At 39.4% G+C, this 24,902-nt stretch overlaps 10 protein-coding genes across 10 annotated transcripts; 4 read left to right on the top strand and 6 right to left on the bottom strand.

The window, feature by feature from the left end:
• Positions 1-136: 136 nt before the first annotated feature.
• On the bottom strand, positions 137-1,222 carry PGU1 (endo-polygalacturonase; the record flags this gene model as incomplete). Its single annotated transcript, XM_056223676.1, has 1 exon — positions 137-1,222. The coding sequence occupies one exon, from the start codon at positions 1,220-1,222 to the stop codon at positions 137-139; it is 1,086 nt and encodes a 361-aa protein (XP_056077670.1).
• Positions 1,223-2,088: 866 nt separating this feature from the next.
• DAL5 (allantoate permease) lies at positions 2,089-3,720 on the bottom strand (the record flags this gene model as incomplete). Its single annotated transcript, XM_056223674.1, has 1 exon — positions 2,089-3,720. The coding sequence occupies one exon, from the start codon at positions 3,718-3,720 to the stop codon at positions 2,089-2,091; it is 1,632 nt and encodes a 543-aa protein (XP_056077669.1).
• Positions 3,721-7,809: 4,089 nt separating this feature from the next.
• Positions 7,810-11,661, top strand: DAN4 (Dan4p; the record flags this gene model as incomplete). Its single annotated transcript, XM_056223673.1, has 1 exon — positions 7,810-11,661. The coding sequence occupies one exon, from the start codon at positions 7,810-7,812 to the stop codon at positions 11,659-11,661; it is 3,852 nt and encodes a 1,283-aa protein (XP_056077668.1).
• A 1,726-nt stretch (positions 11,662-13,387) lies between these two features.
• Positions 13,388-14,266, top strand: DAN1 (Dan1p; the record flags this gene model as incomplete). The annotated part of the gene is made up of 1 exon (XM_056223672.1): positions 13,388-14,266. One exon carries the CDS (start codon positions 13,388-13,390, stop codon positions 14,264-14,266), a length of 879 nt encoding a protein of 292 aa, XP_056077667.1.
• A 509-nt stretch (positions 14,267-14,775) lies between these two features.
• Positions 14,776-15,912, bottom strand: SMKI10G3390 (putative nitronate monooxygenase; the record flags this gene model as incomplete). The annotated part of the gene is made up of 1 exon (XM_056223671.1): positions 14,776-15,912. One exon carries the CDS (start codon positions 15,910-15,912, stop codon positions 14,776-14,778), a length of 1,137 nt encoding a protein of 378 aa, XP_056077666.1.
• Positions 15,913-16,409: 497 nt separating this feature from the next.
• BAT2 (branched-chain-amino-acid transaminase BAT2) lies at positions 16,410-17,540 on the bottom strand (the record flags this gene model as incomplete). The annotated part of the gene is made up of 1 exon (XM_056223670.1): positions 16,410-17,540. One exon carries the CDS (start codon positions 17,538-17,540, stop codon positions 16,410-16,412), a length of 1,131 nt encoding a protein of 376 aa, XP_056077665.1.
• A 458-nt stretch (positions 17,541-17,998) lies between these two features.
• On the bottom strand, positions 17,999-19,060 carry HMS2 (Hms2p; the record flags this gene model as incomplete). Its single annotated transcript, XM_056223669.1, has 1 exon — positions 17,999-19,060. The coding sequence occupies one exon, from the start codon at positions 19,058-19,060 to the stop codon at positions 17,999-18,001; it is 1,062 nt and encodes a 353-aa protein (XP_056077664.1).
• Positions 19,061-20,142: 1,082 nt separating this feature from the next.
• Positions 20,143-21,206, top strand: RPS4A (40S ribosomal protein eS4; the record flags this gene model as incomplete). The annotated part of the gene is made up of 2 exons (XM_056223668.1): positions 20,143-20,156; positions 20,435-21,206. The coding sequence occupies 2 exons, from the start codon at positions 20,143-20,145 to the stop codon at positions 21,204-21,206; spliced, it is 786 nt and encodes a 261-aa protein (XP_056077663.1).
• Positions 21,207-21,545: 339 nt separating this feature from the next.
• On the bottom strand, positions 21,546-22,352 carry MGM101 (Mgm101p; the record flags this gene model as incomplete). Its single annotated transcript, XM_056223667.1, has 1 exon — positions 21,546-22,352. One exon carries the CDS (start codon positions 22,350-22,352, stop codon positions 21,546-21,548), a length of 807 nt encoding a protein of 268 aa, XP_056077662.1.
• Positions 22,353-22,605: 253 nt separating this feature from the next.
• PMT4 (dolichyl-phosphate-mannose-protein mannosyltransferase) lies at positions 22,606-24,894 on the top strand (the record flags this gene model as incomplete). Its single annotated transcript, XM_056223666.1, has 1 exon — positions 22,606-24,894. The coding sequence occupies one exon, from the start codon at positions 22,606-22,608 to the stop codon at positions 24,892-24,894; it is 2,289 nt and encodes a 762-aa protein (XP_056077661.1).
• Between the last annotated feature and the right edge of the window lie 8 nt (positions 24,895-24,902).

The raw sequence follows: 24,902 nt of genomic DNA, 5'->3' as shown, positions 1-24,902 counted from the left end.
CTTTTACAAAAAAAATCTAATATGGATAACAAATGAATAACAACATCTGCTAGTACTTCTGTTCTATCATGTGTTGAAAAGTGAAAAATAAAAAAGTAACATATGTATATACTGGTAAAAATACTCACGAAGAGGTTTAGCATGTTGCACCAGAACCAGTTGGAATTCCAGAACATTCAGAATATGAAGAACCACCGGAAATTGATACTCCGGACCATTGCCAGTTGGAAGCATTTTCCACCAAAATTTTGACTCTTTTAGCTGTGGAGTCAACACTCCCAGTGATATCTTTCATCACTAAATTCTTAATAGGAACGCCTCCTGTAGCAGTGCCAGTGGTCTTGCCATTTAGGTAATCACCTTCAATAACTATACCGTAACTCTTTATGCCGCTAATCTTATTGCTAATGAAGTTAACGTTAGTAACTAATCCTGTCGCACCTTTTACCGTCTTAATTCTCAACCCATTGGCAGAGTTCATAACGTGATTGTTTTCAGCCCAAAAACCATTCACAGTATTATCAGAACGGCCACCAACAGAACCTACAGAAATACCGTGGCCATTATAGCAATAGTTGTTCAAGAATTTGATAGTTGTACCTGAATTCACAGCGATACAATCATCCTGATTATAAACTGTACATCCCTGAATGACAACATTGGTAGAGCTACCAACATCAAATCCATCTGTGTTGTGACCACCTGCGGAATCACCGTCTTTTATATCGATTGTTACACCATTGATAGTCAAATCAGAGCATTTATTGATGCTGAAGACTTGGTGTGGAGCATTTTTAATATTTAACCCAGTGACTTCGGATTTGCCCGTCAATACTAATTTTACAAATTTTGGTTTAACTTTGCCATTGTCACCTAAGCCATCCCACCATTTAGCTCCTTGACCATCAATAACATGTCCTGATGCACCAACAACATTTATTTTCGACCCCGAAATTGAAATTAAAGGACCAGCCCATTCCTTGTACTGAAAAGTAGTTGTACCTTCGAAGGTAACGGTAGTACCACTAGTTAACCCAGTTAGATCTAAAGTCTGTCCGGCTGGAACACTTAAATCTTTAATAATGATGCTACTGCATTTTTTCACAGTTGAGAGTGAGGACAAAGAGGATCCTGATAGAGTACAGGAATCTCTTTTCGACAGAGGACTTGCGACAACAAAAGTGCACAAGGTAGACAGAAGTAATGAACTAGTAAAAACCATCGCGTTTGCCCATCATAGTGAGTAGATAGTCTTCTCTGATTTAGATTTCTGTGCTTTTTTATACCTGTATGGAACTTGATTGTGGGACCACATTCTTTGAAGTTAAAAAGTTTATATTTAGTACGTCTCTAATAAGCGAAAGTGGTATGACTGTTAAACGAATCCACGAGAATCATATATTTCAATCATAACTCGTACATTCCGGGGTTGAAACTCCAACTAGCCCCTTATATCAAGTGGACACCCTAAATGGTACATATTTGTTGATGTTCATTCAACTAATTGGACAATTGTCATCAAGCCCACCATATTAGGTTCCATAACAAGGCAGAACCATTTTTACAAGAATCCAATGGCCTGTGAGCCTGCTTTCGTGCTTCGTACAATAAGCTTATCTTGGAATGATTTTTGGCATAGTAAAGTAATCAATTCTCTTAGTAATGGTGTGCTTCCATTTAACATATGAAAATAAAACCCAGCTATATTTTTAATCCTTATTACACATGTGCACGAAATAGTACCCTCTCACCATAATACCACAATCAGTACACATAATACTCTAAATTGGACTATTATATTGCTTCACTGTGTGTGATCTTTATATCGCTGTATAGTCTTACCATTTTTTTTATGTTATCAATATATCACTATTAGAGTGCCACAAAATCATGTACTTCACAAAATCATTACGCGTTATATTGACCTTCCAGTGGCTAGATCGGGTTCTTAAGTGGGACTGAGAGTATTTTTATAGCTTACATTGGTATTACTACAATAAGTAATTTCAATTTTTTTAGAAAGTAATTTAATTATAAAATATCTATGTTCCTCCCTGATTATGATATCAATATTTCTCTAATATGGTCTCACAGAGTATATCTAAAATTTGGATTTTCAAAATCCGTTAAATCAGAAAATTCTAAATTTTCTGTTTCTTCAGGGAAGCCTCTCTCGGAAGCTATCTTATCACGCCTCTTATTTTCCCTTAAATTAATAACAAGTAATGCAGATAAAAGTACAATCATGACAGCATAACATACGACCATGGCGACCTTAGCACCATGATATTGAGGAGCCTGTTTAGCAATAAAAGTTTGTGGACCTGCCAAGTTAGCAGCTGCATATGCTGCTAGATTTATTGAAGATACTGTCCACTTTTTACTATATCCCGAGGAATTCGCACTGATATTGGAAAGCACACAAATAAATGAAACGGGAGATATATACCATAGATAGGCACCCGCCAGTCTTGCTTTTTTAGAGTTAGTTGCAAATCCTAACATACAACTAGCAATCAATGCTAATACAGCTGCAAAAATGGCCCAGCCCAACTTATACTTCCAAAATGGTATCTTCTTATTAGCTGCGTAAACTGCCAGAATACCAAATAGTGGACAACCAACCAGTTCAACAGCACCAGTAGGTAGACCCATCAAGAAAGTATCCTTGGTTGAATATCCAAAATCGTCCTTCAGCAGAATACTCATGAAACTAGAAATACCACCATTAGGAATATTAGAACTGACAGTAAAGAGAAAGTACAACCACGTTCTGACGTCTTTCAAAGCCTCTATAATTTGATACTTTTTAATTTCGTGATTACCGAACCCTTGTTGGTTGGATCTAATTCTTTGAACAACCATTAATTTCTCTCTTTTAGATAAGAATCTTGCCCTTGATGGATCATCCGGGATCCATAAGAATATCAAAATACCAACGAAAATTGTTATTACACCAGTAATGACAAATAAGGTCTTCCAACCTTCAATAGCGTAAGAGTCTTGGTGAATGTATACACCATAAGCGATTGCATTGATTAGCACGGAGCCAAGACCATTCATACCGAACCAAATTGACACTCTTGTAAATTGTTCTTCTGTTTTCCAATACTGAGCCGTGATAATTGTGAAGCAGGGCGTGACAACACTTTCGGCACAACCTAGAAGCACTCTTAGAACTATAAATGAAGGGTATGTGACTGTTGGAGCTGCGTGTAAAGCTAATAGCAGTCCCCATATGACAATAAAAACCGCAAGCATTTTGGACATGTGATCTGTTCTCTGGAAAACGAATTGTACCGGGCCTAGATTCATAAATAAATAACCGAAATAGAAGGCAGAAGTGACCCATGAGTATTGATCGCCGTGCATTTTCAAATCAGTTCTTAGCCCCATAACTGCAGCCGAACTGGTGGAAATCTTGTCCATAAACTGAACAGCATATAATATACACATTAGGGGGAACATGCAATAATCGATCTTCCAACGCAGTTTTCTATCCTCTTCTGGGGTTACTTCAATTTCTTTGGCTTCCTCAGCCAATTTCATGGCCTCATCAACCTTGTCACTGATGTAGACAACTTTACCATTTGGTGATATTACTGTACTTAGAACTGGTTCTGCAGTTATATCTTCGTTTTTAATTTCAGCATCTAAAGTGATGTTTAAGTTTTTTTCGTCTAGGGTAGGATTTGAACTTGTACTAGCATCTGCCGACATCCTGATTCTGTTTTTACTATTTTTATCACTTTTGTTTTGCTGGTCACTTTCAAGCTTTCCATATTGAAGACCTCGCCCATGATTTCCTGGTTTGACGCTTCTTTGACTTACTTATATACATATATTACCTCACTCAATATGTTAAAATATTCGTAAAAATCAGCAATTGATAAGTAATAATGCTAGGCATATCTTCGGAGATACAATAACATCTAGTTGGGTGAGAGCTTGGTGATAACGTTTTGTAAATTTTTTGCCGAACTTTTTACTCCGATAACCCACTTTATCATAAGGTCGCTTATTATTCGTTTGCTAAATTTCGCGCTCTCTTAGATTACGGCGAAGAACTCTTATCGAAAAGAAAAAGGCGTACGGCAGGAGCGCACTGTAGTTGCTTATCAGCAAATGATAGCTCTTCGAGCTTTTGTCAACTGGCCCATGAGAACGCTTTAACATGCATGAATAATGCGGGAACCCTTAGATACTGCGAAAGTGCGCTTCAGAATCAGTCGTAAGCTGTAAGCTGAATCAAAATACAAGGACGGAAAAACCCTCTGGAAGATCTACTGTAGATATTTTTGTAGATGTGGGAGTATTCTTAGACTTCCATGTTATCAATGTCGAAGTAAATGTTCCTTCTCAATGATTAGTTCACTGAGCGTCAAAGTAGCTACTCTGTTTTACTCGTAATGCATTGCATCCGCTTTACATCACAGAAAAAAGTCGCCAAGTAGTAGTTTTCGATCCTTCTACGTACGTGCCGTCATCTCCCCTAAATTGTGAAAGGGTTGGTAGTCCGACTATGGTTGACTTTCCTGTACCCTACCTAATCTTTTTATTTTTAGGATTAGAATAGAAATACAAATGTCAAGAAACAAACTAGCACTCTTATCAAAAAGGAGATTTTGATTACTACTATCAAGGGGTAGATTTCTTTTGCATCAATATGAACCACCACTCTATACCTTATGACATCCTCACTGATGATATGATAATGGGGACAGCTACATAAAAAAGAAATTTATTGGCGTCCTGAGTAGCTGATATCTTCTGTTTGTGATAACATTTTGACAGTAGCGCTTGAGATGACAGATACTAGATGTTTCACACTTTTGAGTTTCATTTTTTTCTTCATATTTACCCCTTTCAGGCTCGAACATGACTTGATAAGTGCAATAGCTCGGTGTGCTTGAAGGGCTGCTGTTATCTCCTAGATGTGGTTGTCCTAGCTTTTTCGTAAAGTCATTAACAAAGTCCTGGCTAACAGTTTCCGTGTTGCTTTTTACTTACTCATTGTAATAATTATTTAGCACTCGCTGACGCAGATGATAGTCCACTGCGACCAGCTCTCGAGTAAGATAAAGGATGAGTTAGAGCTGAATAACGGTCTTTAAATGCATGTCTTCTAACGGATATAATTTCTTCCATTTATGTGCTTTTCACTTTATTTGATACCAATCATTACAAGAAATTATCACGTCCACATTAACCTGAAACCTTGAGGGAGTATAATAATTCTTTCTGAGCTTTTTCGTGAAAATAATCGTACTGCACGTTTCGCTATACTGAAAAAGTCCAATTCGTCAAGTTCTTTTTATGCTGATATTCCTACTCTTATTTTCGGGTTGAAGTATTTACGTGAGTTTCCCGATTTTCTTTAGTACTAATTCTATTTCTGTCTATTACGTGCAAACATCTTCCTTATATTAGTCGAAAGAAGCCATAGAAAAGGAGTGAATGGGATGAGGTAGATACAAAAAGCGCACCGAACTAGCATAAAATCAGCGCTTCGTACCATCAATACCTTATGCAAGCATGATGTCCACATCGAATGTCAAAATGAGTCTCCAAACATAAATACCAAATTCAAACAATACAATGTAGCCTTTACTTCGTCTTCAAAAAGTAATAATGGTAAAGTTGGAAAAAGATGATAATCGATTGCTCGGCTTCATTAGAGACTTAGGTAAATTTTGATATTTTCGGTCGTGACGAATTGTTAAGGCGCATGTACGTCTCTCCTACCACAGGGAGATTCTGTATCATATGTTGCCAATACGCGGATCTTCGACTTTGCGCTTTTAACCGACAATTTTGTACGTATATTTTTTAAGTTTAGAACAAATTTGGCGCTCTGGCTATTGGTAGTTGTTTATGCAATTACTGATGATGAACAAAAGTCCTTTTTCTCAATTTGTTAAGAGGTATATTGGTGAACCAAAAAAAACTGTTATTATTTTCTTCCGTAAAGCAGGAAAGGAAAGAGAAATCGAAAATGTAGCTGCATAAGAGCTTAACTGAAGTACTGCTAGATCGTCAGAATATATACGGTTACAGTGACATACTTTTTTTCGGATCACCTATTGACAATATACCAAGATTACTTCATTGGAAAAGGATGACAATTAGATATTTTAGAGCTCTTCTTGTTTTCATATCCAACAAATTAATAATGGGGTTTTCAGCTTTTGATTTAAGGTGCATTTCGACACCTCGATTATTAGACTTTTCTGTAAGCAAGTTAACAAAACTATTTGTTGTGCATTTAGAGTTGAGTTTTCAAATTTGTAAAGTAATAAGCATTTTATGAGCCCTAAAATTCACTTTGAGCTAATCATTGATCTCTACCAAATACGGGTTTTAGAATTTATTGCTTCTATTTCGCATCGTATTGTTATTTTATTCGATTAACCATCACAAGATGAAGAGGGGATTCCCACAGTGGTGAAACATATGTTCTTATAGTTGGGCTGCATTATTAGTCCTACTACAATCTGGTTGCTTTTGGTCACTTAAGGTCACGTATATGTTGATATTTTAAAACCCTAACCTTGAAAGTGAATGGCGTATACGCTGTTATTATCACGTTTTGAGCTTGTCTACTCCACTGGTTTAGCCTTTACATGATATCATTCTAAACGGGAAGTAGTAGGTGATCAATGGATCAATGATTCACGTTTCATCCAATAGGATGTGTGAAAGTTCGATACATAAACTAACCAGTATAAAGTGTTAAAGATCCTCTATTAGTTATAGCGGCATATAGAAGAACTTGTTTGCTGCGTTACTAGGACAAAATTATTGAAACTACTACTACTACTATAAGAACAAAATCAAGTTCGTTGATTTTATTATATACTGTCATAATTAAAAAAAATTTTTGATTCAAATAGAACCTCAAAATTATTCTTTGAGATTTTATAGATATGCACTCATTTTTTTGATTGGTTCTATGAATGAATGTACAGTATTCCCTTGTGAAGATCTTTTTTTCCAATTTAGAACAAGGTACATGTTAACCTCACACAATAACATACAAAGCCAAAAAGAAATGACCTGTTTTCTCATTTCTCACAAGCAGAGTTAGATAGTTACATGTACTCACAATATCTGAAATGCCAATAGCGCTTGGTTGCCACGTTCTTCAAGTGGCAGACCATGAGTGAAGGAGGAAACATTTAAAATGAACAAGATATAATTTTTTCGGACTGCGAAGATCAAAAGTTGATAAGCGTAAACCGTTTTTCCCTCTACAGATTAAGTTTTCATAAGTAATTCTTGCACAACTTCGTTTGTAGCGTAGTGGTGCTCGTCGAGTATGATTACTAATTAGGAAGTAGTATCTCTGTTAGACAGCGCGCACAGCGCACAAATGAAATTTATATTGATGTCAATTGAACGACGACTTCAAATTAACTTTTTTTATTGTTCTGTAACTTGATCAAAAAGAATAAAAACTAAAACTTTTAGGCATGGGGAAGGGTTTGATCGATCTGCCACCCGTACGCGTTTTTAATCGGACAGATTTTTACGCGCTGCGCGTTTTCTTGGCGGGGGAAAGAGTTAGTTCATTACGTGCCTTTAAAGATGTCACAATATTATACGAGATCTGTATAAGATCTTCATCGTTCAGGAATTTAAGATGTCAAAAAATGGCAAGAATAGTAAGGTTTGCCCCAATATATTCGTTTATATAGCAGTTATTCAAACCAAGCATGTATAAATGGCTTGTTTGATTGCTATTATCAATATGTCTCGAAGGATTTACATGCCAGTTTCTGCTAAAAACTCCAATAGGACACCTAAGCAATGGTAAAGATAAGTGTCATAGCGAGCGTTGCCGCATTGGCTACAAGTGCAGCTGCTATTACCGCGACCACTACATTATCTCCTTATGATGAAAGAGTCAACCTAATTGAATTGGCTGTTTACGTCTCTGATATCAGAGCCCATCTGTTCCAGTACTACTCTTTCCAAAATCGACACAAGAGTGAGACATATCCTCCGGAAATTGCTAAAGCCGTTTTTGACAATGGCGATTTCACCACCATGCTAACCGGGATTTCGGGTGACGAAGTAACCAGAATGATCACAGGTGTTCCGTGGTATTCTACGAGATTAAAGCCTGCTATCTCTGTAGCACTTTCAAAGGATGGTATTCTCACTGTTATACCAACCACAACCTCTACCACCTCTACTACTTCTACGAAATCTACTACTTCTACGAAATCTACTACTTCTACGAAATCTACTACTTCTACGAAATCTACTACTTCCACTACCTCTACTACTTCTAAAACTTCTATTATAACTCATATTTCTGATACATCAAGTGCTTCCATTCAAAAGACATCTTCAAGTGATATCTATTCTTCTTCTGAATCTGGCTCTTCCAGTGTATCCACCTCTTCTGCCACACCCGCCTCTTCTAGTGAAGTGACTACTTCTTCTGAACCTAACTATTGGAGTGTATCCACCTCTTCTGCCGCACCCTCCTCTTCTAGTGAAGTGACTACTTCTTCTGCCGCACCCGCCTCTTCTAGTGAAGTGACTACTTCTTCTGAACCTGGCTATTCGATTGTAGTCACCTCTTCTGCCACACCCGTCTCTTCTAGTGAAGTGATTACTTCTTCTGAACCTGGCTATTCGAGTGTAGTCACCTCTTCTGCCACACCCGTCTCTTCTAGTGAAGTTATTACTTCTTCTGCCGCACCCGCCTCTTCTAGTGAAGTGATTACTTCTTCTGAACCTGGCTATTCGAGTGTAGTCACCTCTTCTGCCACACCCGCCTCTTCTAGTGAAGTTATTACTTCTTCTGCCGCACCCGCCTCTTCTAGTGAAGTGATTACTTCTTCTGAACCTGGCTATTCGAGTGTAGTCACCTCTTCTGCCACACCCGCCTCTTCTAGTGAAGTTATTACTTCTTCTGCCGCACCCGCCTCTTCTAGTGAAGTGATTACTTCTTCTGAACCTGGCTATTCGAGTGTAGTCACCTCTTCTGCCACACCCGCCTCTTCTAGTGAAGTGATTACTTCTTCTGAACCTGACTATTCGAGTGTAGTCACCTCTTCTGCCACACCCGTCTCTTCTAGTGAAGTTATTACTTCTTCTGAACCTGGCTATTCGAGTGTAGTCACCTCTTCTGCCGCACCCGCCTCTTCTAGTGAAGTTATTACTTCTTCTGCCGCACCCGCCTCTTCTAGTGAAGTTATTACTTCTTCTGCCGCACCCGCCTCTTCTAGTGAAGTTATTACTTCTTCTGCCGCACCCGCCTCTTCTAGTGAAGTGACTACTTCTTCTGAACCTGGCTATTCGATTGTAGTCACCTCTTCTGCCACACCCGTCTCTTCTAGTGAAGTTATTACTTCTTCTGCCGCACCCGCCTCTTCTAGTGAAGTTATTACTTCTTCTGCCGCACCCGCCTCTTCTAGTGAAGTGATTACTTCTTCTGAACCTGGCTATTCGAGTGTAGTCACCTCTTCTGCCACACCCGCCTCTTCTAGTGAAGTGATTACTTCTTCTGAACCTGGCTATTCGAGTGTAGTCACCTCTTCTGCCACACCCGTCTCTTCTAGTGAAGTTATTACTTCTTCTGCCGCACCCGCCTCTTCTAGTGAAGTGATTACTTCTTCTGAACCTGGCTTTTCGAGTGTAGTCACCTCTTCTGCCACACCCGCCTCTTCTAGTGAAGTTATTACTTCTTCTGCCGCACCCGCCTCTTCTAGTGAAGTGATTACTTCTTCTGAACCTGGCTATTCGAGTGTAGTCACCTCTTCTGCCACACCCGTCTCTTCTAGTGAAGTGATTACTTCTTCTGCCGCACCCGCCTCTTCTAGTGAAGTAACTACTTCTTCTGAACCTAGCTATTCGAGTGCAGTCAGGTCCTCTGCCGGACCAGTCTTTGCCAGCGTACCTATTTCTTCTAATGGTGTCACTTCTTCTACCGAAAGTTTATATACTGCTTCCGCTTCCACTCAAATTCTTGTTTCTTCAAGCAGAGCTGCCGATTTCTTCACTAGACCCACTGCCTCTACTAAGTCTAAGTTTCTTGGTGACTCTTCTATTCAATCCACTATTACTTTTTTTTCTACTTCCTCCCCACTTGCTAGTTCATCTGATGAAGTAACTACTTCTACTGAGAGAGGCTCTTTCAATATTTCCACCAGTGAAAGTATTATCTCTATTTCAGAGCCCTCTAGTTCACCTATGTTTACTTCGATTACTTACAATACTAGGAGTGCTTCCTCTGTAGAACTTTTATTATCTAAAGAGTTAAGTTGCACTTCCAGTCCCTCAATCGTTTCTCAATCAATTGTCTCTCCCTCTCCTATGTATCCTACATCTTCAGCTGCTTCCCTCAAGTCAACTTCTCCTCTCTCGGCCTCCCCAAGAAGTACTTGTAGTGTTACCAGAGGTTCCGAATGTACCACCAGTAGTACAGTAGTCCCTTCAGGAAATGTCCATAATGGGACCTTGACAATAGAGAATCTACCAACAGATGAAATTGTTATAACTAGTTGTAAGAGAGGTTGCTCCGAAACATTTGCTGCTCACAATTTTACCGGGTTTCAAATAGATAGCACCATCAGCAGTGCTCCTATGACTAACTTTAAAGACGGTCCCACTAAAAAAGATAGTATTTTGACGAAAACTCAAGTTTCTACTGTCGAAGTCACTATAAGTAGTTGCTCGGACGATTTTTGTACTGTTTTGACCACTCCAATTGTTAATGACGACTCCTGGATTAGCACATTATCAGGTTCCAAACTCATTACTACTGAAAAAATCAGCTGCTCGGCTGGAACATTTACCACTATAAACATTCCAGCTTCTACTATCATGGTTAGAACTACTGCAACTACTGATGTTGCTACCACTAGTTGCAAGAATATTGAACAAGACACTACAGTAACGAAGACGAACTTTTTTACCACTGAAACCACTATTACTAGTTGCTCCGCCGGTACCTGTGCCATGCTGACATCTCCGGTAACCATTTTTAACACTAATGAGAACACATTGGCCACTGCTGAACCTTCCAATATTGTAACACCTGTAACAAGTTGTTTAGCTGGTTTTTGCTCCACTCTAACTGTTGCAGTTCCTACTATTAGTGGTAAAGCAACTACGATCAACGATGTTGCTACTACCAGTAGTAAAGATACTAACGAAGATAATACTTCAACAAAAACAAAAGTGTCCTCTTTTATAAGCACTACAACCAGTTGCTCTGCCGGTGTATGTACGACTCTGACAGTCCCAGTTACCACTGTTAACGCCAAAGCTAGCACATCGAACAAAGCTGAATATTCTACTCCCTATAAAACTAAAGTCAGTTGCTCAGACGATGTTCGCATTACCCTAGCTTCTACGGCTACTGCTATCGATGCTGGTGCTAACATGTTTACGAGGACCGAGGTGCCTGCCATTGAAACCACTGTAACTAGCTGTTCAGATGGCGCCTGTGCCACAATAATTGCACCAATTGCTACTGCTACCAGTATGGCCATCTCTCAAATTCCAGAAACATCTTCAACCGCTTCCATCATTGTTTCATCTGCTTCTTATACTGTTAGTATCAATACTAATGGTGCGTATAAATTTCATGGAGATAACCTTCTTGGTGCTGTTTTGGGTGGTGCCGCTTTATTACTGTTATGAAGAGAAAATAAAACCTTCATTCCCAAATAAAAAAGTTGTAAAAATAGTAAAAATTGATTTGATTTCAAAACCCATTATAGATTCATTCAATATATAATACGATAAACCTCGAAATATATAGCCATGATTGTAAACACCTTTTATAAACACTTCAAACGATCTATATGATAATGGAGCACCTATGAGCTTGCACGCAATAGTTGATATATAGAAACGAATTATTTTCTTTTGAGTATTTTTAATTATCATTCTGTTGAACAAAAGCGTAATAATCAAGACCATAGTTCTCAGAGAATTTTACGTTTCAGAAATAACATTGACAATTTTTTTAACAAAACATAAAATTTCAAGATAAGTGCTTAAACCTATGTTTATGTTCCGTTCATTTTGTTTACGTTTACTTCTGTTGACCCCTTCTTTGGTGCTGATTAGAGCGGATCAATCTTTAGCTTACTTGCTTTTTGTATAAGTTATATCGTTGCAGCGTTTCGCGAATTATGTTGGAACGTATCTCTTTTGAGAGGGAAAATTGCCGCGATGGTTGAACTAGCTGTACAGCTTATTCATCAGCAGGAAAAGATGACTATTTTTTTAGTTCTCAAAAGGAAGCCGAAATCCTTGTACCAAACGGGGTTGTTGATATTATCATGTACTACACTTTCATGTTATGTTCAAATGATCTTTAACACGTTTTATTGATGAATCAAAGATTTCTACGACGACTGCATGAAATCGACTTTGAGCGCAAGCCGTAAAATTCATGAGCACCAGAGAAGTTCAAGAAAAAATAAATCTGGATTTAAACCTTTTAGCATTCGTGATTAACGAAGCCTTCTTGTTCGATTCGCTATCTACCACACGAGAAGTAGTGGAGTAGCGGTAGAACTGAAGAGTAAAAAACCACATGAGCTACAAGTTAAAAATTTTCTAATGGGCTTTAAATAACTTTAAATTTGCGTACCATGAAACAGATTATATGCATACTGAATTAGGAGGCAAAGGATAATAAATAAAGTTCAAGATTCCTTGAACTTTAGCAATAATATGAAAAGAAAAGTAACTCAATAATTCAAATCAGATAGGAATAACAAAAAAAAAGTTTAGCTCATCCCATGCTATGATAATATTGAAATGTTACTGCTTAACGTGCATTAATCGTTATACCTAAAACTCGTTGAGCTCAATCTTTTGAAATAGGGGATCTACCCTTTCTAACTCTCACGTGCTTTCCTTCGTTTGAGCGTAGCAGCTCAATTTGTACTATCACACCCGCACCTTATTTATCGAGAATGGGAAAACTTTCTTATTTTGTCAGTCGTTTAGTGAATAGGCAGGGAAATGCGTGAGTATCCATTGAACGACGGGGTCAAATGTTTCTTTTTGTACATATCGTTTAATTCATAAGGAAAAAAACAATATGTTTTTCTCCGTGGACGCTCCTCTGCCAAAGTTTCAGGTTTCCTGTGCGTTCCTTTGATAGGCAAGAAAACAATACAATCTGTGCCTTCGGAAACGCCAAGATCTATACGAGGACCTCAGTGAGGTATCGTTCAGGAACAGAGAATGCAACAAATGGCAATAGGGTCCTCGATAGTTCATTTGAATGGCAACGTTCGAAAATAACGTGTATAAAATAGCACGAATCAACTAATGTCACTGATATACCCACATAGCTCTCTTTCTCTCTTTTCGCTTATAGAATAGTATACTAAATATACCCAAAGAAATGTCTAAAATCAGTGCATTAGCCATTGCCGCTGCGCTAGTGGCCAGTGCCGCCGCCACATCTGTGACCACCACTTTATCCCCTTCTGATGAAAGAGTCAACTTGATTGAATTAGCTGTGTACGTCTCCGATATCGGTGCCCATTTAAATGAATACTACTCTTTCCAGGGTTTACATAAGACTGAAACATACCCACCTGAAATTGCCAAGGCTGTCTTTGCCGGTGGCGATTTCACTACCATGTTGACTGGTATTTCAGGTGATGAAGTTACCAGAATGATAACTGGTGTGCCATGGTACTCTACCAGATTGGCTGGTGCCATTTCTGAAGCGCTTGCAAAGGAAGGTATTGCAACTGCTGTAGCAGCCACTTCAGAATCTGCTGCTACCTCTACTTCAGAATCTGCTGCCGCCTCTACTTCAGGAGCTTCTTCTGCTACTGTGGCTTCTAGTTCCTCTGTTAGCTCAACTGAAACTAACTCGAAGGCTACTTCCAGCGAGGCCACTGTTTCATCTAGTGAATCTAGTTCTGTTGCAAGCTCTTCTGCTGTTGTTATTCCTTCATCTTTTGTCAACTCTACAGCTCCAGTTACCTCGACAGCTTCCATCTCAGTTACTCCAGTCGTCCATAATGGTACTGATAGTACCGTTACGAAGACTCAAGCTTCTACTGTTGAGACTACCATAACTAGTTGTTCAGCTGGTGTCTGTTCGACTTTGACAACACCAGTCGCTTCTACTAAGGCTAAATCTACGGCTACTTCCGTCACTTCATCAGCATCTCATTCTATTGATGTCAGCACTAATGGTGGAAACAAATTCGGCAACAGTGTTTTCGGTGCTGCCGCTCTTGCTGGTGCCGCTGCGTTATTGTTATAATAATCACAGATAAGCTTGTACAATTGAATAAATGATTGTTGTAAAATAGTTGAACTCTTAATTTTGATTTTTATAAGATATACTATATACGGAAAGAAATTCCAAAAATGTTTTTTTTTTTGGCTTGTAGTCATTCATGCCGCAATCTTTTCTAGTCGTTTCCGATGTTAAGTGTCAACAATAATCTCTACTATTGAAAGTTGGTGTGAGAAGGTGACAACAAAAAATGACTATTTCAAGGTTTCATCGTCTCAAGTCGAAACCAAATATGCGTCCATAATCATATTGTGAGTCTCTTTGAAGTAGTAAATGTACACAGTATTATATTCAGACATTAAGCAGGATATTCTCTACATGTTGATGCAGTTTAATGGCAGTATATCATATAAGAAAAAGGCATTAAGATTTTCATGAAAGATAGGCCTTCCTGTACAGAACTTTACAGGCACACGTTATTTTTTTCCAAAAGTCGGTCCTGTGTTCAAATCTTTATCGTTTTTTCTGCAATATTAACGTAACTTTTCACCCAGAATATCAATCTTTCTGTCTGTTGAAATGCCTGATTGAACACTTTGGAATCCTTGCCCAGCCAAAATGAAGTTAGCCAATTCTGGATAAATACGTCTTATTTGCTTGAATGCATCGTATATGTAACCATATGGAGGAAGCTCCTCGCCATGAAAATTTGCTAAAAGTTTTTCGATAAACGGAGTCGATATTGTCCTAGCAGGCTTTCCAGAGACTATTTCCACCATTCTAGTCCTTGATTCTGGGGCAAACGGAGCTAAAAACATTTTCGATGCATTGGATTCATTGCAACCAAGTAATGCGGTCCCCAATTGAACCGCATCTGCTTGTTGTGATAGCATGTACGATATATCTTGAGAATCCGTTATACCGCCTGCGGCGATGATGAAGGGAGTATTGCGCACAATACCCTTATCTTTCATAGCAACAAGTTCAGAAACAGCCCTTTTCACTAGTTGTACGGTCGATAAATTTTCGTCATCCTTGGATTCATTTATTAAAAAACTCCCTCTATGTCCTCCCGCTTCATACCCTTGACACACTATCCCATCAATGCCTAGACTTGTTAGTAAATTAACTTCTTTCACTGATGTAGCAGTAACAAAAATTAGAATTCCGAGTTTTTGCAAATATTCTATTGTAGACTTTGATGGATGACCAAAATGAAAGCTCACAATTCTAGGTCTAAATTCATTTGATAGATACTTCAAAAAATCTTGAAGCGCATAATCTCTTTCAAAAGCCTTGAAAGAGACATTACCATTATTAAAATCAATTTCATTGCTATTGATCGGCAAATCCATAGACTTTCTATACAGCTTGACCCAGTTGGTTATTTGAAGATTGGTTGGTTCATCAACAATGTTATGGCAAAAAAAGTTTAAATTAACATTATGCTCCAAATTTTCATCTGCCACAAGGTTTTTAAACTGTGAAATCATTGACTTGAATTTTTCAATATCGTTAAAATTTCTGAAATCTAAATGCGACAAAGGTAGGGAAGCCATGGCGCCTGCAATGCAAGCCTTGGCCGCCATATCAATAGTTGTTACCCCTGCCATGGGGGCTTGAATAATAGGGTATTTCAAGTTGAAACATTTTTGGAAAGCATTGCTCATTTCTGGGCTCTTATTCAAGTGACAATGTGCGTGGAGACTAAGATATTATTTAGCCTGAAGTAACTGGCTTTCATTTGAAGTGATCTTGGAGAGTGGTGTTCATTTTATACCCCGAATCTTATATCCTTGAAAGTGATAGGTCAACTTTTATCCTAGCATATGACACGAAGGAAAAAGGTTGGCGTAAACGGCAATGTTGCACGTTAAAAATTAACGTAGCTATGTTGCTTTAAAGACCTTACAGTTATAGAGGCTATGATTCCATTCTTTCTTAGTGCTTAGATGGTAGAATATCAAAGAAAAAAAAGAAGGAAAGAAAAGAGAAGAGAAGAGCGGTAGATTTAATATATTTCAGTAGATTATTGTAAAATCCATTTATATATAGATAGAATATGAAAAAGGACGTTTTTCTCTTACATAACCAATTTGGTTAGCAAAGAAAGAAAATGCTCTGGTTTTTTTTGCTTTTGATCAGTTTACGTAGCAATAGCGATGTTTCAGTACAAATCGGTTATAACCCTCGACCAGTTCCCATGTTTGACTTCGCCGTATTGAATTTGATTAATCCATTGTGCAAATTTCTTAGTTACTGGACCACTTTGTTCACCTGGCAACAACGGAATATTAATTTGTTCACCCTTCCAGCCAATTTCCTTGATGGGAGAAACAATTGCAGCAGTACCAGAACCGAAGGCCTCCAATAGATTACCGTTCTTGGATTTCTCTACGACTTCACCTATGGAGCAGTAGCGTTCACTAATAGTCCATTCGTTTGGGTCGAGTCTCTCCTTTGCAAGATGTATAATGGAGTCTCTAGTAACCCCTTCTAGAATGGTGCCATCCAGTGGAGCAGTAACTAGCTCCTTCTTGCCTGTTTCGCTATCTTCAAACACAAAAAAGGCGTTCATGGTACCCACCTCAGTAATGTTGTTATTGGGGCCAAAGAGCCACAAATTTTGTTGGTAGCCCCTTGAAGCTGCTTGTAATTGTGGGAGAACACAGGGAGCATAATTTGCACCTAGCTTCTTGTCACCACAGCCTCCTGGCCAAGCTCTTGTGGCATAATCGGTGGCTTCCAGTTTAACCGCCTTGAAACCAGTCTTGTAGTATGGACCCACAGGAGAACAGATAACATAGAGCAAGGCCTTGTCAGGCGTGGACACCCCTAGACTAGCAGTAGTGCCAATTAATGTAGGCCTGATGTATAAAGAGTAACCCTTGCCTTCTGGAATCAAGTGCTTATCTTGCTGGATTAGCTTACCGATCAAGGTAATCAATTCTTCTGGGTCAAACGTTGGCAGACAGATCCTTTGTGCAGACTTGTTCATGCGCTCCATATTCATGTCTGGACGAAACATTGTGATTTTATTATCCACCGTTCTGTAAGCCTTCATCCCTTCGAATAATTCAAACGCATAATGGAAAACAAATGCAGAAGGGTCCAATGACAAGTTTTGATAGGGCTTGATCTCTGGGGTACCCCACCCTTTTTCGGAACTCCACTCCACAGTTAGCATATGGTCAGTAAAGCTCTTGCCAAACACCAATTGATCATTTGGTTTTGGCGCCGATGGGTGCTCTGTGGTGATAATTTTAACTTTCTGGGCGCTTAAGGGTGCTAAGGTCATTACTGTCTCTAAAATAAGTAAAGCTATTTGTCCCTTCGATTTATAAAATTATAAGTAGTTTTCTTAACGATTACTGAAAGGATTAAATTTCTTGGAAAATAATCGAGTTCTCTTTTAAGTTTATAGCTGTTATACTGTCAATCCATTTTGGTCCTCCTTTGATATACGCACGGCTCTTTATTTCTATCACTACTTTCGTTTTTGTTGACTGAAAAACGGACTTAGAAGAACGACGCCAAAGAGAAGAAGAGTCGGATCTACAGATTAGATAACAAGATGTGTCAAAGAGGAAAGAGAGGTTAAATCAAGTGCCAGCCGAAAGCGGAAAAAGAATGCCGTTGCAAGATTGGTTCCGGGGCCAATGGAACATTAAAGTGTGGGCAGTGCGGTCGCAAAAAAAAATCATATACGAATGCAATGGTATGCTAGATGGTAGATGACTCTCGGAGAGGGTCGGTTCACGTTCGAAGATGTCTGGATAGAAGCGTTACGAGTTGAGATTGTGTGAAGGGGCTCATTAAAATGTCAGTGAACGCCGACGGCAACAAATGGTGGAAATAATAGTTAGAATAATCGGAGGGAACGACACCAGTATCTTGAGGAGAGGTGAGACTGTTCATAATGCCTATTATGGGGAAACTTGGGAGTGCGCTCCTCAGTCTCTTGAAGTAAATGAGATGTTCTTGTTGCATGTTGGGAGATACAGTGACAAAAATCAGGTCGTATGTGTCAAGGCGCAACTGGGGATGCCATTGAGCAGCCGTGTCCAAAGAACAGTTCATAAGTTCGAGCGCGGTGGCGAAGCGCATAAAAGGTATTCCTGACAATTCGGATGCATCCGTTTTCAATAGCAACAACGAGTGACGTTTGGGATACTGTGGTTGGAATTGCTGGTGTTGTAGGTATGAATCGGGACAAACGACTTTCCTAACGGCTTCGAAGTTCGCTTGCAGAAAATTGGCCGTTTGGTAGGCATGAAACTGGTGGTACGAAATTGTCTGTAAGCTAGCGTTAATCTCTTTTATGATTTGCAAGCTTTCTGCGTTTGTCGCGTTAAGTTCATCAAGATTGTTCTGCAGTCCGTCGACATTTTTTATCAATTTCTCGAAGGAAGGTTTGCCGATGGCCTTGCTTAAAATGGAGTTCGCTTTGAAAGAGTCCCAGTGGAAACCACATTGCTTATCTGGTTTATTGACGGTGCTGGCAGACTTACCTGCCTTAACTAGCAATAGACTAGCCACGTTGTCTCGTTGAAAATGAACGTGGGAAAACTCCACGCAGCGTGGCCGCTTAGTTTTCTGAAATTTATACTTGCTCAATTGCTTGGCGAACGCTGCAAAGCTGGCAATGCTGAAAAATCTCTCCAGGATAACCTTTGTGAACTGGTCCGGATTCCAGATTATGAATTTGCTGCCATCGGCCGACCATTGAATTATGCTCGAGTAAGCGTTACCTTGCAGTATCTCGAACAAAATGCTTAAAAAGGCATCAGGCAGCTCCATCGTCGATGCTGCGTCCATGTCTGGCATGCGTTGCTACACCAGAGAGAAACTCTTGGTCACCGGATTGACTGGCAATATATACAGCCCGCGGCATCCGTGGAATTATGACGGCCACTTAGTCATCCTTTATACCACCTGGTCGAAGAGGAGAGGAGAACCCGTTCTGGAGATATATGTCCAAATATTTGCAGATCCAGTCTTGTCATTTTTATGATTATAAAGAGATGCCTTTTAAGCGACAAACCTCGGGTCCGAGCAGATGGGTCGGGGAAGGCCGTGGCCAAAGAAACATGCGCAGGCCTCGATTTCCGGTTTCTTTTTGACTTTTCAACTTTTATCTTCTGGAACTCTAGCTTTCCTGCATCGGCAAGCTTACTCTATGTTTCTTAAGAGGCTTTTCGCAGGCCTACGTGGCACGTGCTCTAGTAGAAACTGCTGCGCATTCGTTTACAGCGTGCTATCGTCTGGCACGAAGTCCATTTTGTCTGATGTCCCACAATTCGTGCAACCATTAGTCATGGTTACGTGTATTGCGCATTATCTTGCGGTTACGGCAGCATGCTACGCATACGCTGCTTCTCCATTTCCGTCATTATGTGAGATTCTTAGAAAAGCTGCTGGGCATTGCGTTTCTTCAGTGTTTTCATTTTTCCAGTGCAACAGAAGAAGAAAAAAACGAAGCAGCATCAGCACCCATACACCGACTATTCCGGGACATTACATCCGTACATTTTGTTATATGATTTTTCTTTTTCTATTTTTGCGTTCATTTCTCTTCGGTTGTTTTCTTTTTTTTTTTTTTCTGTTGGTGGAACCAGCCGGCAGGAGGGGTGGGCCACGCCTGGCCGTTGTCTGAGGAATCTCTGTGATGGTGGGAGGTTTAGCCGTTGTTGCTGGCTGATGGCGATTTGGTTAGGCTATTATGTCTGTTCCAGCTAGTTCCGGTAAGGCTTGCTCTTTGTAGGAGAATTGAAATTTCAGAGTGCGTCGCGCTACACACCGGTATATTAAAATTATACTATATTTCAATCTAGTGTTAGAACAGTTTCTTGCATAGTGAATTTTCTGCCCAAAACAAACCAAAGAATCGATACGCAAAGATGGCTAGAGGACCGTATGTTTGACTATAGACTTTTAATTACAATTACGCAAGGATGAGAAGGATGGTATGCAAGGAGCAAACAGAGTCTTGACAAAACGAAAGAGAGAGAGAGAAGTAGCTAAGGAATCAGTGTACCTCTATTTCATTTTGTATCATCCCGGGATTGTATCAGATGTCCTATGATCAATGATTTACTAACAAGCACAACGAAAAAACCACAAAATGTAATGTATCTGCATTTTATTTAATGTACGTTCATTTTGTCCTTTTTATTCATTTTTTCCACATAGAAAGAAGCATCTAAAGAGATTAGCAGCTCCACACCATTGGTTATTGGACAAGTTGTCCGGTTGTTACGCCCCAAGACCATCTGCTGGTCCACACAAATTGCGTGAATCCTTGCCATTGATTGTCTTTCTAAGAAACAGATTAAAGTATGCTTTGAACGGCCGTGAAGTCAAGGCTATCTTGATGCAACGTCACGTCAAAGTTGACGGTAAGGTTAGAACCGACACCACCTACCCGGCTGGTTTCATGGATGTCATCACTCTAGATGCCACCAACGAAAACTTCAGATTGGTCTACGACGTCAAGGGTAGATTCGCTGTTCACCGTATTACCGATGAAGAAGCTTCCTACAAATTGGGTAAGGTTAAGAAGGTCCAATTGGGTAAGAAGGGTGTTCCATATGTTGTTACCCACGATGGTAGAACTATCAGATACCCAGACCCAAACATCAAGGTCAATGACACCGTCAAGATTGATTTGGCTTCTGGTAAGATCACCGATTTCATCAGTTTCGATGCCGGTAAGTTAGTTTACGTTACTGGTGGTCGTAACTTGGGTCGTATCGGTACTATTGTTCACAAGGAAAGACACGATGGTGGTTTCGACTTAGTTCACATCAAGGACTCCTTGGACAACACTTTCGTCACTAGATTGAACAATGTCTTCGTCATTGGTGAACAAGGTAAGCCTTACATCTCTTTGCCAAAGGGTAAGGGTATCAAGTTGTCTATTGCGGAAGAACGTGACAGAAGAAGAGCTCAACAAGGTTTATAAATTTCATAACAAGTTAATTATTTTCTTCTTTTGTATATCCCCATTAATGTTTATTAGAAATTGAATTTTAAAATAATACATCCTATCTTCCCCTATCATCCGGCACAAAAAATAATATCAATAATATAATATCAATGACAGTAATAGCACTAATGCTAATAGGGGCGAGAACGTGTGTGTATAGGTGTCTATTGTAATATTGAGAGGAACATCAACCGTCCATCAGATGGTTTATAATAAGGTGTACGGGAGCTACGCGCCGCTACGATGTATACGTGCGTGCGATTATATTAGAATATATATACTTACTAAAATCAGTTTATATGATTCGTATATTTACTATTTATAAGGATATTCGACTTGTCTGTCCTTTCTTAGCCAAATCTTCTTCTTTCTCTTGGTGGTAACATGCTCCACAAACTTTTCAGTACAATGATCGACTTTGAATTTCTTTATGAAAACAGGGTCCCATAATTCAGATCCTACACCAAGATCTTTGCAGCATCTCATTAATGCGTTACTTTTGCAACCTTCTGTAGCGGTTGGTATGCCGGCTTCGTTAAAGTAGTCTTGTTCCCCTCTTGCTACACTGATCAATTGGCCATGACAAATAAGACCGTACTCCCTAGTCACAAGTTTGGATGTTACTATAGTTTGTGATCTAGGCACCAACCCCCAACCACCTGCTCCGAAAGCTCTGTTCAGAATTCTACGGTACTTAATCTCGGGCAAGTATATCAACCCATCTGGCTTAATTTCAATATCTTTGTAATCCAAGGGCTCAATCAATTCCTTTTGCACCTTTGGTTCAAATGGCTTCATACCTAAGCCATACCATGAAGTATACCAATCGATGTCTCCCCTGGCTGACTTATAACTATTGTTCAAAGAATCTTCAGGCGTGCCACGGGTTTCCAAAGGCGTGCCGCCGAGCTTGGAATTGATGCCACTTGAATACTCCTTCATATTATTCCCATTACTGGCCTCTGATTTTGTTGCGAATGCAGGTTTGGCTTCTGTGCTGTTGAAGCTTTTCTTTACTACACCAGCAGCTGCAGTATTACTCCCGCTGCTCACCACGGTTCTTTTTTGATAAAATTGGGTAGCATACGATGCGTATCCTCTAATCCTGAAAAGACTTTTCATCATAGGCTGATCTTCGTACTTGTCCTTTCTTTTCTCACTTGAACAATACGTTAAGTCGCTTTTCCTTCCTTAATTCGTCTATGGTTTTCGTGATATTATTCATGTATCCATTCTCTAGATGAAAAAAAAAAATATGCAGTGAAACGCGCTTTTTCGAACCTACACATTTGAATCCTTCCTATACTACCTGCACTAACAAGGTGGGCAATACAAATTTATAGTTACCAACTTGCAAGATTCCACAGCAGTACAGATGTCTGTACCCAAAAAGCGTAATCAAGGGAAGTTACCACCTTCGACTTTGGACGTAGACGATCCTTCGTTAAAATATACAAAGGATACACCTAAATGTGAACAAATTGCAGAACATTGGCTCTTGCAGCCATTACCGGAGCCAGAATCTCGTTACAACTTCTGGGTAATAGTTGTTACTTTACTAGCTTTTGCTGCTAGATTTTATAAGATCTGGTACCCAAAGGAAGTTGTTTTTGATGAGGTTCATTTTGGGAAGTTTGCATCTTATTATTTAGAGAGATCTTATTTCTTTGATGTTCATCCCCCATTCGCTAAGATGATGATTGCCTTCATTGGTTGGTTATGCGGTTATGATGGCTCCTTTAAGTTTGACGAAATTGGATACAGTTATGAAACTCATCCGGCTCCATATATTGCGTACCGTTCCTTCAACGCGATATTGGGTTCTTTAACTGTTCCCATTATGTTTCATACCTTGAAGGAGTTGAATTTCAGAGCCGTTACATGTGCTTTTGCATCCCTTCTGGTTGCCATTGATACTGCCCATGTTACAGAAACCAGATTGATTCTATTGGATGCCATCTTAATCATTTCCATCGCTGCTACCATGTATTGTTATGTTCGATTCTACAAGTGCCAATTGCGTCAACCATTTACGTGGAGTTGGTATATTTGGTTGCACGCTACTGGTTTATCTTTATCGTTCGTTATTTCAACAAAATATGTTGGTGTTATGACATATGCTGCTATTGGTTTTGCTGTAGTAGTAAACTTGTGGCAATTACTGGATATTAAGGCGGGGTTGTCTTTAAGACTGTTCATGAAACATTTCAGTAAAAGATTAAACGGTTTAGTGTTAATCCCTTTCGTGGTTTATTTGTTTTGGTTCTGGGTTCATTTCACCATTTTGAACACCTCAGGTCCAGGCGACGCTTTTATGTCTGCTGAATTCCAGGAGACTCTACAAGATTCTCCCTTGAGCGTTGACTCAAAGACAGTTAATTATTTCGATGTCATTACTATCAAACATCAGGACACAGGTGCATTTTTACATTCACATTTGGCACGTTACCCACAACGTTATGAAGACGGCCGCATCTCATCCGCTGGTCAGCAAGTTACTGGTTATGCGCACCCGGACCTCAATAATCAATGGGAGGTGTTACCACCACATGACAGTGATGTCGGTAAAGGGCAAGCTGTTCTCTTAAACCAACATATTAGATTAAGGCATGTAGCCACTGATACTTACTTATTAGCCCATGATGTCGCTTCGCCATTTTACCCTACCAATGAGGAGATTACTACAGTAACTTTAGAAGAAGGTGATGGGGAGTTATATCCTGAAACGCTTTTCGCTTTCCAACCATTGAAAAGGTCGGATGAAGGTCATATCCTAAAGAGTAAAACGGTTTCTTTCCGTCTTTTCCATGTCGATACTTCTGTAGCCTTATGGACTCATAACGACGAATTATTGCCTGATTGGGGGTTCCATCAACAAGAGGTCAACGGTAACAAAAAGGTCATCGATCCTTCGAATAATTGGGTTGTCGAAGAAATTATTAACTTGGATGAAGCTAGAAAGGTATATGTTCCAAAGGTTGTCAAACCGTTACCATTCTTGAAGAAATGGATTGAAACTCAAAAATCTATGTTTGATCATAATAATAAATTGTCATCAGAACATCCCTTTGCTTCCGAACCATACAGTTGGCCTGGTAGTTTAAGTGGTGTTTCATTCTGGACTAACGGTGACGAGAAAAAACAAATATACTTCATTGGTAACATTATTGGATGGTGGTTTCAGGTCATTTCATTGGCTGTTTTCGTTGGCATTATCATAGCAGACTTAATTTCAAGACATCGTGGTTACTATGCCCTTAACAAGATGACAAGAGAGAAGTTATATGGCCCATTAATGTTTTTTTTTATCTCCTGGTGCTGCCACTATTTTCCATTCTTTTTGATGGCGCGTCAAAAGTTTTTGCATCACTACTTACCAGCTCATTTAATTGCTTGCTTATTCTCTGGAGCACTGTGGGAAATTATATTTAGTGATTGCAAATCATTGAACCTGGAGAAAGATGAGGAAATATTAGGCACCCCGTATCAAAAGAACCCCAGGATTTATGTTAAACCTTATGTGGCGTTCTTGATATGTGCCTCTGCTGCTACTGCATGGTTTTTTGTCTACTTTTCACCATTGGTGTATGGGGACATCAGCTTGTCGCCATCAGAAGTTGTCTCTAGAGAGTGGTTCGACATAGAATTAAACTTCTCAAAGTAACTTTATCT

Source organism: Saccharomyces mikatae (assembly GCF_947241705.1).
Source record: "Saccharomyces mikatae IFO 1815 strain IFO1815 genome assembly, chromosome: 10".
Taxonomy (NCBI): domain Eukaryota; kingdom Fungi; phylum Ascomycota; class Saccharomycetes; order Saccharomycetales; family Saccharomycetaceae; genus Saccharomyces; species Saccharomyces mikatae.
The sequence above is the reverse complement of the archived record's forward strand: the minus strand, read 5'-3'. Positions and strand labels throughout refer to the sequence as shown.